The 17,772-nt window shown below is 37.7% G+C and overlaps 1 protein-coding gene across 1 annotated transcript in view; it reads right to left on the bottom strand.

Moving 5' to 3' along the window:
* Nucleotides 1–3,525: 3,525 nt before the first annotated feature.
* Nucleotides 3,526–17,772, bottom strand: part of DNAJC21 (DnaJ (Hsp40) homolog, subfamily C, member 21) — a 26,117-nt gene continuing 11,870 nt past the window's right edge. The window contains 8 exon segments of the mRNA XM_011944336.1: nucleotides 3,526–4,175; nucleotides 4,745–4,820; nucleotides 8,374–8,546; nucleotides 9,341–9,410; nucleotides 9,412–9,437; nucleotides 9,439–9,471; nucleotides 13,214–13,256; nucleotides 14,008–14,166. Coding sequence (XP_011799726.1) covers nucleotides 4,011–4,175; nucleotides 4,745–4,820; nucleotides 8,374–8,546; nucleotides 9,341–9,410; nucleotides 9,412–9,437; nucleotides 9,439–9,471; nucleotides 13,214–13,256; nucleotides 14,008–14,166 — 745 coding nt within the window. The 3' untranslated portion in view covers nucleotides 3,526–4,010.

Raw genomic sequence — 17,772 nt, 5'->3', positions numbered from 1 at the left:
CCTATCTATGTGAGGCTGATTTTCTCCTTCACATACTTCAACCAAAACACACAGCAATAGACTGCAGAAGCAGGTATGAGTGGCCAGCTATCTTTTATTAAGCTAAATGTTAAAGAGATTTGTAAAAATGTAAAACAACGCCACTCTTCTCATTAAGTTTTTGTTTTGAAAACTAATCATTCTTCTTAATGTTTTCCTTAATAAATATTTTTTAAATTCTAACAGAAAATATCAATAGATTTAACCCACACACACGAAAACTCTTTGGGGTTCTCACTTTTGAAGAGTGTAAAGGGATCTCGAGACCAAAAATTTTGAGAATTGCTGTTCTAATGCATGGCTGTCATTTTCTCAATGACTTTTGTATGAGGTTATTTTGTTTTTTTAAAGTATTCCAGATACTAATCCTTTGACAGTTATAAACATTGCAAACATTTCCTTCCTGTCTGTAGCTTGTTCTTTTACAATGTCTGTTGTTCTATAGAAGCCATGATTTTATGCATCGTTTTTTCCTGTGTGTCTTTTGTGTCTTGCTTTAAAGAAATCCTTCTCATTTGCAAAACCATGAAAATAACCTTATAGATTCTCATTTAGAAATTGTTTTCATATTTAGGTCTTTAATCCCTTTGTTTTTGGGGAAGGGTATGAGGTAGTACATATTGTTTTTCCCATAGAACTTGCCCTATCTGACCTGTTTCTGGGCTCTTTATTCTCATCAGGGATCCCTTGACTGACCTCTACTGGCACCAGCCACACACTGCTTTAACTGGTATACCTTTAAAATATTATTTGATATTGTTAGGACAAGTTCATGCCTCTTCCTCTCGTCCTTCTTCAAAATTATCTTGCTTTTTCTTAAAAGTAATCTTTCTCTTCCCATGTAACACATTTTGGGGTGTAACAGAAGGTCGACTGAGTTGGGAGTCCAGGCATCTGCCCTGTTCTAATGGCAGCCGCCCCTAACCAGCTGTGGCTGTGGAGCTCATCTCTCTCTGAGCTCGGCTTCCTTTTCCATGGAACAAGAAATCTGAAAATCACCTCTATTTTTCCGCTCCAATCCCAACAGCCTATAATTTTAGTATACAGACATTAAACTTAACAGATAAGGAAGGGAATTGAATAGAGATACTTCAGCATTGCAGATTATAGGAAACAGAAATTCCGCCACATAAATAGTAAAGTTTAGGAATTCATAATAGAGTTTAAAAGTTCTCTTCATTATTTTATGTTGAAGGTTAGGCTAGAATCATCACCAGAGTATTCATGGGATTTTGGGGGTCCTCTAAAATGAAAATGAAAACTATGTCTAAAATGAAACTATGTCTTGCTATAAGAGTTTTACTTCCTGTATGAGTTAAACCACAATTTTAGAGACAATCTTCTACAAATACAGAGGAGTTTCCAATCAGAAAATTTTGTACGGGAGGATTTAGAAAAAATGAAAACTTCTGATGAAACCCATTATAAGTCTTCGCATGGAACCAAAATTCCAATATTACTTCACCAGCAATCACTAGGGTCATGAACTCTGATGTGACTGACCTCCACTAATTCATTCACAGCTCTGCTTTTTCTTCTTTGTGATCAAAGGCAGGAATCAGAAAAATGCTTGGCTAGAGCTAAGGATACTGCTCTTATTTTGAAGCAGGGAAAGTCTAAATGGGCTTTGTAGGGAACCCCTAGCTTTGGCAACATTGAATGAATTACAGAAAGAAAATGGGATTTACCCTAACTCTCTCCTCCTGGAACCCTCATTCTATGAATCTCCACATCTGAGCTAACTTCAATCAAGATGGGTACTTATCACTGACCTCTAATGAGATCAGTGTAAGAAGCATGCCCATGTATTTTAGAATATTGTTTTACCTCAGACAAGTGAAATTAAATGTCTGCAATTCACCAAAAATATTTTACCCTTAGCATAATATATGGTATGTTTCTGTTTTCCTCTTCAGAAGTAGACTTAGGAAGCAAATTCCTATAAAACTTAATTGCCCATTTAATCCAGCATGTATACTTTAGTCTGCAAATGTATGAACTAAAAAAGATTTACCTTAATTAAATTTAACAATATTTTGTATAAACCTTTTGTGTTTAAAAAGCATTTTCATATATACTATTTCATTTTACCTTCATAATGATCCTGTATGATAAATGGAGACAATATTATTATGGTAAGAACTGTGTTAGAGATAAGAAAAAGTTCTGAGAAATCAGATGATTTCTCAACATCACAAAGGATGAGACACAAGACTCAGGTCAGCTTCCAGTCACAACTCACGAAGATCCCTTGAAAACTACGGTTGATTTTTGTCAATCTGAATAAAAGTGACAAGTAACTCCACTCAACCCTCATGAAACACATTAAATACCTGCATGTTCGGTACAAGAGAAAGCCAAGAAGTTGTAAGGGACATTTGCAGTACATTAACTGCCTTTCAAGATGACTTCCTATTTTTTACTGTATAACAACATGTGACTAGTATGTCCTCTGGTTCATTTATATTCCTATTCATAATTACAGCCAATTCATCTAGTTCAGATAAGAAGAAAGTAGAGCACATTCAGAAGTCTCAGGATAAGAGATTAGAAGATACGAAACTGGCTAGTATTCCACCTGAAGAGATCAAGAAGGGGAGCGGGGACAATTATGAGGAATTAGTGATAGAAATTAGCAAGAAATAACAACGTATGAAGGTAAAGAAAAAAATATATCTCTAAATGGAAAAGAAAAAAATTTAAGGTTCAAATGCTTATTTTTAAGTCAATAACACAGAAGAAACCTGATCATCAATACTATCCATGAAGCTATCAGAAAAGACCTTGCCATTAAGGATTTTAGTGTTTTAGAGCTGATCTATAATTGAAAATTTGTTCGTTAATCTGAAGATTCGAGGATATGCGGAAAGCAATAACTTCATTGTACGGAAAGTATACATTTCAAGCCAGTGAGTTTAGAATTACTTTCAAGACCAATTAAAAGAACTGACTAATCCATCCTAAAAATGGACTCAATACTGATCAATGTACACGACTGTTCTAACACTCAGTTATAACAGTTCTCCATATTTCTTTTGTGTTAATATTCATCACTGCTATAGAACAGATGGTAAAAGCATCAGCTCTATCACAAAATCTTTCATTAACAAAGTTTTTCTCCATTGAGTTACGGGAAAAAAAGAACAAAAATGTCTGAAAATAGTGAAGAAAAAACCCAATGAAGAATAACACATCTCTTGTTAAACAGTATAAATTCTGTACCATCTGCTACCTTGTTCCGTCATACTTTACAGCTGTCACTGTGCCTAGGGAGGACATGCCATGTAAACTAATTTGCTTCCACCTCCACAATTCAAATCAGAGCAAAAAACTGAACAATATACCTTACTGGTAAACCAGTAAAATATCAAATTAAATCAAGTAAAACCTTGAAGAGATACTATTCTTGAAACACAACTACAAATGTTCAATTCGTTTCTACCTATCATTGTTCTTGAGAAAAAAACACAATAACCCATAATCAGCTATTTAAAAATAATTTTTAAAATCGGATCCAGTGTCATGTGGAAAAATGATCTGTGACGCTTTTTAAAAGATCCGAGTTTTTCACATATTATGAAGGATGAACAAAATACAAAAGCATTAAGTAAAAGTAATGTGAAATTCACAAAATAAAGCAGAACGGAGCACTTCTATGTGTTAAAATAATGTAATTCTCCCTGTACATTTCTGTCCACATGAGCCAATAAACATCAAGAATATACACTTTACAATATTTACCTGTTTTAAGACATTCAAGTCAATTCAGATGGCAAAAGTAGAATTCAATCACTAGTGAAATGTTTTAAAAATATATATTAAACCAAAAAAATGTTTTTACAAGATAAAAAATAATCTTCCACAATGTAATTAATTGCAGATCATTGAAATTTTAACTCTTTAGATGATTTCAGTTCAGTTTTTTGGTTTCAAAATCTAGAGACAGTCAAACAAAAGCACAGGCAGAATCTCTATCTGTTTTTACGTTTCTCTTTCTTGCTTCGACTACTTGTTGCACTGTTTAAAGATGATGATGAAGGTGCTCTTGCATGACCTGTGGCCTTTAGATGGTCAAAAAGTTTATTCCGGGATGGAAATTCACTATGGCAGGTTGTACAGCTGATAAGAACATCACTCTGAGAAGGGCAAAAAATCATAAATAAAAGTAAGCATTATCACGTAAAAGTAGTGTTTTAGGTTTTAATGTCAAGATTAAGCATCAAACAATTGTAAAATAAAGATGTTTTAACAGAGTGGACAGCTAATAAACAGGTCCAACAAAGGCAGATGTTCTTGGAGGTTAAATCCCACTAATCAACACGATTAACTTTAAGGGTCCTGAGACTTTCAATAGCATGTACCCCATGGACTAGAACGGAGGAAAAGTTTATGCTTCACAAGTAATCTCCAGAACTTGACACATGTAATTCTTATCACAAAGGCTTTAGATTGAAAAGTAACAGAAAGCAACAGTAACTGTTCTGGTACAGTCAAGCACTTCCAATGTGCTTCTTTTTATTTTAATGAAAAAAAAGATACACTATATATACAAATTCTACCTTTATCAAACAAAACTGTTGATGGATCCACGTCTTTGCAGGTTCTTTGGGGAATGACTCACCAAATACACATTTCCATCTTTAGATCATTATATTGCTTAAACAGCAAGATATGCTAAAGAGATACGAATATGATTTTGACCTACCATTGCTTGCGGTTCAGCAGGTACTTTGACAGGTTTTTTCATATCTTTGGTTTTCTTTCCTTTGGGTTTAGGAACACTGGAAAATAAATAATTCAGCACAATCAAAAAATAACGTACTCCCTTTAATCATCATTATTTGAGTGCTCTAAAGAACACTCAAAAAAGTGAAATGCACTTTAAAGGTTAATTCATTAATTTTAAAGGCAATTTAAATAATCTTTACATCTCAAATGAACAGCTTTAAAAAGCAACTTCAAAAATCAAATTGAATATCAAATTTGGCATAAAAATTAAGGAATTTACTTAAAACAGTTGAAACAAAGTTAAAACAAGGTTCTTAAAATATCTCTGAATGTTTTATACAGTGTTTTCATAAAAAGCAAAGCACTGCCATGCGCAGTGGCTCACACCTGTAATCCCAGCACTTTGGGAGGCCAAGGCGGGGAGATCACTTGAGGTCAGGAGCTTGAGGCCGGCTTGGCCAACATGGTGAAACCTCCGTCTCTACTAAAAATACAAAAAATTAGCTGGGCGTGGTGGCAGGCACCTGTAATCCTAGTTCCTTGGGAGGAGGAGCAGGAGAATCACTTGAACCCAGGAGGCAGAGATTGCCGTGAGCCAAGATTACACCACTGCATTCTAGCCTGGGTGACAGAGCAAGACTCTGTTTCAGAAAAAAAAAAAAAAAGCACAAAGCACTCAATACTCTATTTAAAGAAGCAAACCATCTTCATAACCAACCAACAGTAATCATAAATGATCTGACATGAAGTGTGGCTCCCCAAAAACATTAACTTCTTCTTTTTGTTTGTTTTCTTGAGATGGAGTCTCACTCTGTTGCCAGGCTCGAGTGCAGTGGCGTGATCTTGGCTCACTGCAACCTCTGCCTCCCAGGTTCAAGCAATTTTCCTGCCTCAGTCTCCTGAGTAGCTGGGACTACAGGCACGTGCCACCACATTCAGCTAATTTTTGTATTTTTTAGTAGAGACAGGTTTTACCATATTGGTCAGGATGGTCTCAAACTCTTGACCTCGTGATCCACCGCCTCGGCTTCCCAAAGTGCTGGGATTACAGGCGTGAGCCACCGTGCCAGGCCTAATATTAACTTCTTGAACGTGATCCAGTCTAACAAACATTTCAATAGTTGCACAGAGAAATGAGTGAAACAAAGACTCTGTAATACATTTTTCATAAAATTAAATTTGCTCAATGTAAGGAATTTACTTTTATTTAAAAATTATGTCCTTTCTGTTGATATGATGGTTTTTCCCCACCGTATCATTTAGATCAGAAATGATGTAGCTGGGTTCCTCTTATTCTGCTTGAACTGCTGAACATTCCTCTACTCATCTCCTACATGAATTTCGATTTTCCTTAGGCATTTCATACTTTCCCTCATTTGCGCTAACCAAATTCATAGGGTAAAAATCTGGGTCCAACTATACTGTACAGAACAGACAAGATGGGTTACAATGAGTAAGTTATGGTAATGCTTCTGGTTTATAGGTATACTGTTCTTCAAGCAGAGGCCAATGGTCTGTGTTAAGTTAAATGGCCCATGCATTTAAAAGATGCAGACTAGGAGTGTAACATATTGTGTAGGATTCAGCTAGCTTTGAAAACATCAAGAAAAGGATACAATGGCATAAAAGGCAACAAATAATACATACTAATTTTCAAACTATCATCACAGATATGACACAAATATGTCTAACAAATTTAGGATAATATTCCTGGCAAACATCACTTATATTATGAAAGACAGTTACATCTCTGAAGCTGATATCTAAGACCTTTATTTTTTAAAAATATTACACACACACACACACATATACAATTTTTTTAAAAAACATGTCTCAGTAGGTGGCTAGTGTCCACACCACTCCAGAGAAGCAGCAGAGGAGCCCAGCATAAAGGCCCTGGATCCAGGGGACAGGAGTAGTGTGGGGAGGGTGGTGGGGGTAATGTATCTATCTTAGCCCTGCCATGCTGCAGCTGTGAAGAAGTCACTTGAATTCTCTGAATCCTTTTCTCACATCAGTGAAATGAGAGAGCTGAACTATATCAGTGGTTGCCCAAGTCTGAGAACCCTTCTTCCTCCCCAGACCAATTCTCATGTAGAAGTAACATGGGGGCTGGGCATGGTGGCTCATGCCTGTAATCCCAGCACTTTGGTAGGCCGAGGCAGGCAGATCACAAGGTCAGGAGTTTGAGACCAGCCTGGGTAACACGGTGAAACCCTCTCTCTACTAAAATACAAAAAAAAAAAAGCCAGGCGTGGCAGTGCAAGACTGTAGTCCCAGCTACTCGGGAGGCTGAGGCAGGAGAATTGCTTGAACCCAGGAGGCGGAGATTACAGTGAGTCGAGATTGTGCCACTGTACTCCAGCCTGGGTGACAGAGCAAGACTCCATCTCTGAAAAAAAAAAAAAAAGAAGTAACATGGAAAACAAGTGAAAAATTTTAGTTTTAGATGAAGAAGGGGTTCAGAGGCCCACAGCCCCACCTCTTGGCCCACCCTTGTGCCCATCCCACGGGACACATAGGCTCCGTGGAGCCAGATGATCTGGGTGCCTTCAAGTCGTCAGGCAGATGGAATGAAGTGTCAGCCTTTCTACTCAACAGCTTTTGTCTTTGGACAATTAACCTGAAATTCAGTTTCCCCATTAGCAGAAAGGGAACAAACACCTGGTGTCAGAGTGAAATAAATATGAATTTCCCCTTCTAGGCTTCTACTCTCCAAAGTTCTTCAAAGCTTCAACATGACCAGTTTGTGTAGTTCTTTATACACTTTCTTCTAGAGCCAGAGCCATATCATAGGCCTCAGTCACATCTGTTTCCTCCTTCCTTAAACCCCTAAGTGCCTTAAACCCCAAAGTACACACACTCCCCCACCCCTTCACTGTTGCTCCAGTGTTGGCATTTTTACCTCATGCTCCCACTTTGCTCTGTCACTTTAATTCTTTTCAGGGTTCTGTAATGACAGAAACCTGAAGCTCCTCACTATCAGATCTTTCCTCAAGAAATAAGAAATGATTCTCTGTTCTAGAGGAACGGAGGAGGATGGGGAAAAGAAAGTCAGACAAGAAGAGGAAGGAGAGGACAGGACTGGCTACCTCCCTTGAGTGAGACCTCCTCCTAGGCCACACCATGGCCTTGTGCAGCACCAAGAATCCAGGGCTCCTCTAAACAGGAAGGGCCCCAGCTGCTGCCATGCATCCTCACAACATAGTGGGGCCCAACAAAAGCTGCTGTCATGAGCATGGAGATTTGGTTAGTAACACTCCAGGGAGGCAGCAGGAGTCTTGTTCTCATGTGAGCATCAAGGGTTAATGATCCACGACAAAATCAGCACCACAGCAGGATAAGGGAAACAAGAACTGGATCAAAGTGACATCTTTCTGATTTTGGCCGTGCTGCTGAGATGTGTGTGGGCACATTCCTCTAGCATCCTCTTCTCAATGCTCTTCATCTGTATACATATGTGTGTGTATCTATATGCAAATATGTACAGATACATCTAAATTACTTGGTCAGTCATGGGAAAGAAGATTTTATTTGATATATGAAAAGCTATATCCTTACTATCAATATTCGGTAATTTACAAATAATATGCAACTTTGACTTACCTTTTAGTTTCACTTTTTGGATCATCACATGGTTTAATGATCTCTGTGACACTAACATTTTCCTGGGGACTATCTTCCAACTCTTTGGTACCATCTTGATTTAAGTTAGTATCTTCTGGATCAAGCTTTACTCCTTCTCCAGTTCCATTTACATTGAAATTGTCATCATAATTCTAGGTAATAAAACATATGTGCCATTACAAAATAAATCTACTACTACTAGTTTTTTATGTTATGTTGCCAAATAGTTATATACTTTCGGGAAATAAAAAGGGGAAGCAGGTAAGTTAAGAACATGGATGCTCATTACAGAGATAGTAAATTAGCGGAAATCTGAAAACAATCCAAATGTTCAAAAAGTGAATGGCTGAATATATGAAGAAAAATTCTGAAGTGCTTAAGTATCACGTTTCCAAAGATATTCAATTATGTGAAAAAATACAACATATTAGCAAAAGCAGAAGAGAGAAAATTATACATAATTGTAATCACAATTTAATTCTTTATTAAGTAATCTCTACAGGTAAAATTAAGGATGATACTTTTCCGTATTTCCAAATGATAAGCAATGAGCAACTATTTTTCTACAGTCACAAACAACTTCAACAACAAACAGGCATTATAGTAGAAAGAGGGCCGGGTGCGGTGGCTCACGCCTGTAATCCCAGCACTTTGGAAGGCCAAGACGGGCAGATCACGACGTCAGGAGATCGAGACCATCCTGGCTAACATGGTGAAACCCTGTCTCTACTAAAAATACAAAAAATTAGCCAGGTGCGGTGGCGGGCGCCTGTAGTCCCAGCTACATGGGAGGCTGAGGCAGGAGAATGGCGTGAACCTGGAAGGCGGAGCTTGCAGTGAGCCGAGATTGAGCCACTGCACTCCAGCCTGGGCGACTGAGCAAGACTCCGTCTCAAAAAAAAAAAAAAAACAAGAAAGACACCGGGCAAACCTATCCTAAGTGTACCTGTCTGTTTTCAAGCAACATTTTGGCACATTTGTGCTCGCTCTCTCCACCTCTTCTCTCTCCCAACACACTTCCCCCAAGCCATCTGAAAGTGAGCTTGCAGGCAGATATGAATCTTTGCCGGGTACATCCTAAGAATCAAAACATTCTCTGGCACAATTCTCACACTCAAGAATCTAATGCTGATATTATCTGTTACACAACCCACATTCAAATTTACCAATTAATCCTTTTCCCCTATTGGGACATACAGGATAGGGGGTGTAATCAGGGATCACATGTTGCATTTAGTTGTCAACTATCTTTAACCTCCTTTATTTTAGAACAGTTCCCCCACTTTTTTGTTTTGTCTTTCATGATGTTGACAATTTGATGTTTTGTAGAGTGTCCCATAATTTGGCTTTGTTTGGTTGTTTCCAAATGATCAGATTCAGGTTAAACATTTCTAGCATAATACTATAATCCCAGGAAGCAAAATGCGTTTGTCACATTTTTCAGTGATATTAATAAGTTTGATCATTTGGTTGGGGTGGTATTGCCAGATTTTTCAACTATAAAGTACATTTTCCCATTTTTAATTAATAAGTAATCTCTAGAGTGTGACGCTGAGACTATGTGAATATCCTGTCCCCATAACCATTTACTGAATATACTTGGCATCTATTCACGATTTTTGCCTGAAACATTTATATACTGGTGGATGTAGAAGAGTGATTTTCTCCCTCTATTACTTCTGTCATTTGCACTTGTACTAATTAATATTCTCCCGTAATAATACAGCTTTCCCATCTCCTTTCTCCAACTCCCACTCTTTTTTTTTGAGACGGAGTCTTGCTCTGTTGCCCAGGCTGGAGTGCAGTGGCGTGATCTCAGCTCACTACAACCTCAGCCTCCAGGGTTCCAACGATTCTCCTGCCTCAGGCTCCACAGCTGCGATTACAGGTGCGTGGCACCACACCCAGCTAATTTTTGTGTTTTTAGTAGAGATGGGGTTTCACTATGTTAACCAAGCTGTTCTCGAACTCCTGACTTTGTGAACCGCCTGCCTTTGCCTCCCAAAGTGCTGAGATTACAGGTGTGAGCCACCACGCCTGGCCAACTCTCACGCTTTTAAAAGTCAATATAGATACATAAATTTATTTTTAACAAATGCAATGTATGAAGATCTATTAGCTTTATTCCTTTTGATGACTCAAATTTTCCCAAACTGGCAGGCCCTGCAAGCTGGATCTTGAGTATTTCTAATGTATCCCTATCAGTTTTTGAGCACTTCCTTAGTTCCTAGTATAAGATCCTCTAGGCTCATGTTCCGCTTTCTCAGTCTCAGCCCTGAAATCAGCTACTTCTCCAAAGATCAAGCCTGTTTCCTTTTCATGGAAAAGGGAACTTAAAAACCAATACATGCACACTAGGGGTGCTCAATGCTAGGGGTGTCACTGCTTCTAGGTCCTCACAATGCACACTGCTCACACACTTACTTTCTTTAAATCATCGGCTCATACCAACATCTCCACTTCAATCCAACTCCATAGTATTCTTCTTCTCTTTCTCTCTCTGTTTGTATTTCCCTCTTCCCACAAAAACAATATGGTTCCCAGCAACAATTTATTCATTTAATTCCTTTTTTTGGGGGGGGGTCAAGGGTCAAATAATTTAATTTTTTTAAGATGTCAATACAAACTACATTGTGAACAAATTCAATTTCTATAAAAATCCCAATAGCACAGGATTTTTTTTACAGACCTATTGTTTAAAATTTTTAAATTTGATTATGAACTATAACTAGCCAAGCACTCACGAAAAAGAGGAGGCATTATACTTCCTGATTTCAAAACATATTAAAATCTACAATAACAAAAACAATGTGGTACTGACACAAAGACAGATAAACAGATAACAGAACAGAATAGAGCACAGAAATGAACTCTTCTGTACATGATTAAATGATCTTCCACAAAGTTGCCATGAGCACACAACAGAGAAAAGATAATCACTTCAAAAAAAAAATGTTGAAAACTACGTATCTACACTGATAAAGCTGGATCCTCTCCTTGAATCACATACAAAAAATATTTTAAATAAAATACTTACACATAAGAAATAACTAACAAATCTCTTAGAAAAAATATAGGGGAAAGACATGACATTGGTCTTGGCACCATTTTCTTAGATGTGACATTAAGTACATTGGCAATAAAGAGAAGAACAGAAAAATTTAACTACATAATACTTCAAATTTTCTGCATATCAAAAAAGAAATTCAATAGTGACAATGCCTCCTATGAAATTGGTGAAAATATTATTCATTTACTTTCAAAAATACCACACCAATACCACCAAAAAAAAATACCAAATTCAGGACTTACTTTTTGGCAGTTAATTTTATCTTTCAACTATATTCCATGGAACGTATTCAGTCAGAGTACTATGTTTGAGTTACCTGAATTAAATTTTCTTTCCTGTCAGTCAGGGTCATTTGTTTCTATTTACATTCAGTTTTAATTTGGGAGGGTTTTCCTGTATAATCCTTGTTGTTTACGGAATTTTTCTGGCCATACGGAAAACTTTCCCAATCTCAAGTTTCAAGATACTTATTATTTGCTGCCATCTGCTCTAAAATCTATTAGTACATGTCTCCACACTGCCCTTCCCTTCAAAAAGATCTTAGAAAATATCAGGAAAAGTGCTACATCAAGCTAGGTCTGAACTTGCTACAATCAGGAATCATAAACGAGGGATGCTATTAAAGGAATACAGCTTTTGCGAGAAACAATGGGGTGTTCATTTGAAGCATTTTCACCAGTAAGAAAATACTAATATATGTGTTTATGGTTGCAATCAATAGAATCTATGCTCCATTAATCAAGGTAATACAGGCTCAGGTTAAATATAAATCTCTCTCCATTTATTTTTTCCTTACTGTAGTGGTACTGACATACGCAAAGGAAAGAGAAAGTGTTCCAAACTAGTAATTATAAGGTGTTTGGATGGATGACGGTAGGCGTCAATTTATAAAAAGAACACACATTTGCTATGTGGTTTTATAACTGAAGCAAAAAGTTCCAAATTACAATTTTAAGTGATTAACTCATGTGTTATGTATCATTTTTGGAATAGGAAACTGATTTTAAAAAGACTATCAAATATATTATTATAACCATTTGGATAAATAAGTCAAATCTAAAGTTTTATTAAAAAGCATTAATGCGTTTTATTAAAAATATTTAATACTTAATGTAAGTTAATATAACTAGATTATACTAAAATGGCATAAAACCAAATATCCTTGGTAAAATGGACAAATTCACTTTATTTTTATAGGTGTAACAACATAATACCATTTTATTTAAAAATAGTCCCTTAAGATAATGAATTTGGACTTCAGCTGTGAAATATTTAAATTACTTAAAACTTCAGAAAAATAGAAACATTTTTTTCAAGACTCATAATCATTACAAGTTTCTAACCAAATGTTCCTTTTGCAATGTTTATGTTGTTGGCAGAAATAAACTTACATAAAAAAAATGACCAATCCCAGATTTTCCTATTTCAAGACTTTAATTGCTATCTTGACTTAAAAGCCCTTTTGTGAGATGTATTCAGATTTTTAATACTGAAAACTCAGCTAATTCACACCAGGGGAATTCTACATGCATACCTGTTAAACACACTGGTAGTCATAATTAAGTCAGTTATTACATACATACAAGGGAGGGAAGCACTAAAAAAGGAAAATATTTCCAATTCCTTTTAATCAAGCTTACAACCAACATAAAATTATGTCTCTCTCCTTAATACAGATGACACTGAATAAATAAGAGCACTGCAACTTTATAGTTGGCATTTAATATTAACAAAACCTTTCTAACATACCTGTGCTGCTTTCTGTTTCTTTTTCTTCTGTTTTTTAGAAAGCCTAAGAGCAAATATAAATCGAAATATCAAATACTTGACTCTGTGAAGATTTAAGTGGAAAAAAAAAAAATTGAAACACTAGTGATAAAGTAGTAAAATAGAAGTAAAAGATTAAAAATATTTAATATCATAAAGCATTAAAAGGAAAATAAAGTATTCACATTGTCATTTTAGAGAATAACAAAAGGCTGTAGTTCAATGGATAGTAATTAGCATATCAATTGCCAGGTATAAAAACTGCTTTTAATATAGTGATAATATGTTTTATAAATATTATACTTGACATTCTGTTTGTATCCACTTCAACACTATAAAGTTCCATGAACTAGAAAATATGGAGACAATATTAGCATAACAGAGTAACTTCCTTGGGATAAAACAGACTTTAAGGCCGGGCGCGGTGGCTGACGCCTGTAACCCCAGCACTCTGGGAGGCCGAGGTAGGTGGATCACCTGAGATCAGGAGTTCAAGACGAGCCTGGCCAACATGGTGAAACCCTGTCTCAATTAAAAATACAAAAATTAGCTGGGCGTACTGGTGTGTGCCTGTAGTTCCAGCTACTTGGGAGGCTGAGGGAGGAGAATCGCTTGAACCCGGGAGTTGGAGGTTGCACTGAGCTGAGATTGCGCCACTGCACTCCAGCCTGGGCGACAGAGCAATTCTCTATCTAAAAAAAAAACAAAACAAAACCTTTAAATGTGATCTCTGAATGTGATAAGTATTTCTAGTGACATTTAATATTTAGAAGTACTTTTGTTTTGGTGCATCTTCCATTTCTTCCTCAGAATTGTCATCTAATGGATTTTCATCAATTTGAGGTCTTGAAAAATTTTCTTCCTCCTCCTCCAGCTGTTGTTTTAGCAAGGCCACCATTTCCCGATGCTTCTTTGACCTCTCGTGATTTTTCATGCTGAAAGAGCAATCTGACGTGAGCAGCTGCGCTAAAATTAGTTCAGGTGTCCAGATATTGTTGCTGGATAACTGCAACCAAGGTAAAATTTGCTTTTTTCCCACTAAGCAAAACGTTTATGATTTTATTTTATTTATTTACTTTAAATTTTTTTCTTTTTTTATTTGTTCATGATTTTATACAGAGAAACAGAATGTGTCAGGATTCCTCCGGTAGTAAGCACACTGGAAGCTCGGGGCCATACTCTTTCTTCTAGTTCCACAGCTTTCCCTGTCTTTCTCTGTCCTTTTATCTACATACATTTTCTTCCTTTCTGGGGATGGGGGAATGTTGGCAGGGGGAGGTTTGGTCTAATTCTCTACTTATTATCTTGATTTTTCAATTCTTAAAGCTTCCTCCATTGTTTCCTTTTAATTGCTAAGTATTTGCTAAGTGTTTTTACATTCCAGGCCATCCCACAGACTTGGAGGGATCACTGGGAAATTAGAAAACACACATTCTAATGTTAAAAGGAAGAGCCCCCTGGACTAGAGAAATGGTGGTGGGAGGGCTTGAAATACAAGAGCAGTTTACTGCCTCTTGCTTTTTCACCAGTTGCTTTTCACCTTCTCAGGAGAGGTCTCCTTCCTCACTCTCACCACGGTAATGTAAGTTTAGACACATCTCTACCCCTCTGTTCAAAACCCTGCTGGCAATGTCTGACTTAGCACACCTGCAGGCAACTAAAAAGCATTCCACAAAACAGAGCTGACAACATAAGCTACAAGAGTTATATCAACTAAAAAGGAGGAACCTTTGTCAACTATCTACTTCATCTCATCTGTTTAGGCTTTTGGTATTATAGTTTTAGTTGCTATTTTTCTTTCCCACTAAAATTCTCCTTGAGACCAAGCTGCCCTGGAGATAGATACTGGAAGATCTTGTGTCTGAAAGTAAGTCCTCCAAAAAAGATAGAGGCACATGTCAAAAGGACACAAGAACTGGCTTGAAGGAATGCTCACTAATCAATTCTGGAAAAATTTGAGCAAGAAAAGGTCGGTAATGAATTATGAAACACTGAAAAAAATTCATAAATTCAAACTGATAATAGATAAATGGATAAAAGGGAAGGCTCCAGTTTACAGCAAAAGGACAAGATAAAAAACTGGAGGGGGCACTGGCACTGGAAAAACATCATTTTGCAACTATCATAAAAAAGACTGATGTGGCCGGGCGTGGTGGCTCACGCCTGTAGTCGCAGCACTTTGGGAGGCTGAGGTGGATAGATCACGAGGTCAGATCAAGACCATCCTGGCTAACATGGTGAAACCCTGTCTCTACTAAAAATACGAAAAATTAGCCGGGCGTGCTGGCGGGCGCCTGTAGTCCCAGGTACTCAGGAGGCTGAGGCAGGAGAATGGTGTGAACCCAGGAGGTGGAGCTTGCAGTGAGCCAAGATTGCACCACTGTACTCCAGTCTGGGCGACAGAGAGAGACTCTGCCTCAAAAAAAAAAAAAAAAAATACTGATGCAAGCTAAAACCATCAACAGGCGCCAAAGTTATAAGGAAAACTTTTATGAGAAGCACGATATCTGCATAGTTTTAAAGTGTCTCCTCACAGATTAAACATGTTACAAGGGAAAAAATACTAACTCTATAGTAAAATTAGTAGTATAGTAGTAAAATTAGATGACACCTTGATTGGGTGATGAAAATTATCACGACAAATGAGGGGCAGAAGGACTTTACATGTCTCCAGCTATGAATCCCTGAGAGCACAACACGCTTGTGCAGCGTCCCACCTGGGGCTGCATAACCTGAATCTAATCATGAGGAAATGCACAAACCTAGAATGAGAAGAATTCTATGAAAAAAGTATTTTAAAGAAACAATAGACTTCTAAAATGTAAACAGCATAAAAAAGACAAGCTATTCCAGATTACAATCTTAGACTGCATTCTGTATTGAAGTGGAGAAAATTCTATATTAATAAACAATTGATTGGCAAAATTGGAATACAGGTAGTAAATCAGATAAAAATACTATATCAATGTTAATAATTTTACTTTTATTTGATCACTGTAGCATGGTTACATAAGAGAATAACCTTACCTTTTTTTCTTATTTTGAGACAGAGTTTCGCTCTTGTTGCCCAGGCTGGAGTGCACTGGCACGATCTTGGCTCACCACAACCTCCCGGGTTCAAGTGATTCTACTGCCTCAGCCTCCTGAGTAGCTGGGATTACAGGCATGTGCCACCACGCCTAGCTAATTTTGTAGTTTTAGTAGAGACGGGGTTTATCCATATTGAACAGGCTGGTCTCAAACTCTGAACCTCTGGTGATCTGCTCGCCTCAGCCTCCCAAAGTGCTGGGATTACAGGCATGAGCCACTGCGCCCAGCGAGAATAACCTTATTCTTAAAGATACAGTGAAGTATTTAGAGTATTTAGAGAACACTATATATGTAAGTTACTTTCAAATTATTCAGAAAAAAAACTGCGTGTGTGTGAATGTGCAGAGAGAAAGAGGACATGCAAATGGTGCAAAATGTTAGTAACAGGTCAATCAGACACACTGTATTCTCTTCTTGCAATTTACCTTTAGGTGTGTCATTATTTCCAAATAAAAAAAAATTTCAAATCTCCTTCATTGTTGACTTTTTTCTTGCTTGTTTCTAATTTTTCTGCCCCTTTCCCCGTCCCTTACTACTCTGTTATTTCTCCCTGAGGTCATATGGTAATATCATTTATGACTCTCACAGCCCCGTTCTCATCCTTTGGCCTCCTTTCTCTCTGACTGCCCATTTTGCTACTTTTCCCTTGCTGATTCTACTCTCATTTTCTCCCATGTTCTTTCCTCCCTCCTTTATAATAATGGTATCCTTTTTAACACTTCTCTCTTCATCATTGTCCCCCTAAGATAAAGTGCTTCCACTTCAGCAAAGACACTCCGTGCCGGACAAGTTTCAAGTCCCTATATTGGCAGCATCAGCCTGCATGTGACAGGGATGGTGGGAAGCGAGTCTGACATCAACAATGGAGGGAGATGATTAGACATGGTCTAGACTTTTTGCCCATGTGACTGTGTCTTCTTTGCCAAAACAAGCAACGTTTCTTTCTGGAGACAGTGCATGTGTTTTAAAAGCAGCTCTTATGTAGGAATACTGGGATGAGTGAGAATCAGCACAACAGGTTTAACAGCAGGGACAAATACCTCTTCCTCCCCGGCTGGAAAGGAATCCCCCAAGACAGTATGTGAGGCTAGTTATCAACTGCTACAAGCACATTCTTTTCAGAACGTTCAAAGTGTTACACTTCAACTCAAAAGAAAACACAAGGGCCGGGCGCTGTGGCTCATGCCTGTAATCCCAACACTTTGGGAGGTTGAGGCAAGTGGATCACCCGAGGCCAGGAGTTTGAGACCAGCCTGACCAACATGGTGAGACCCTGTCTCTACTAAAAATGTAAAAATTAGCCAGGCACGATGGCCTGCATCTGTAGTCCCAGCTACTCGGGAGCTTGAGGCAGGAGAATCGCTTGAATCCGGGAGGTGGAGGTTGCAGTGAGCTGAGATCGTGCCAGCGAACTCCAGCATGGGCAAGAGTGAGACTCTGTCTCAAAAAAA

The sequence above is a fragment of the Colobus angolensis genome, unplaced genomic scaffold (assembly GCF_000951035.1).
Source record: "Colobus angolensis palliatus isolate OR3802 unplaced genomic scaffold, Cang.pa_1.0 Scaffold230, whole genome shotgun sequence".
In the NCBI taxonomy this organism is placed as follows: domain Eukaryota; kingdom Metazoa; phylum Chordata; class Mammalia; order Primates; family Cercopithecidae; genus Colobus; species Colobus angolensis.
The sequence above is the reverse complement of the archived record's forward strand: the minus strand, read 5'-3'. Positions and strand labels throughout refer to the sequence as shown.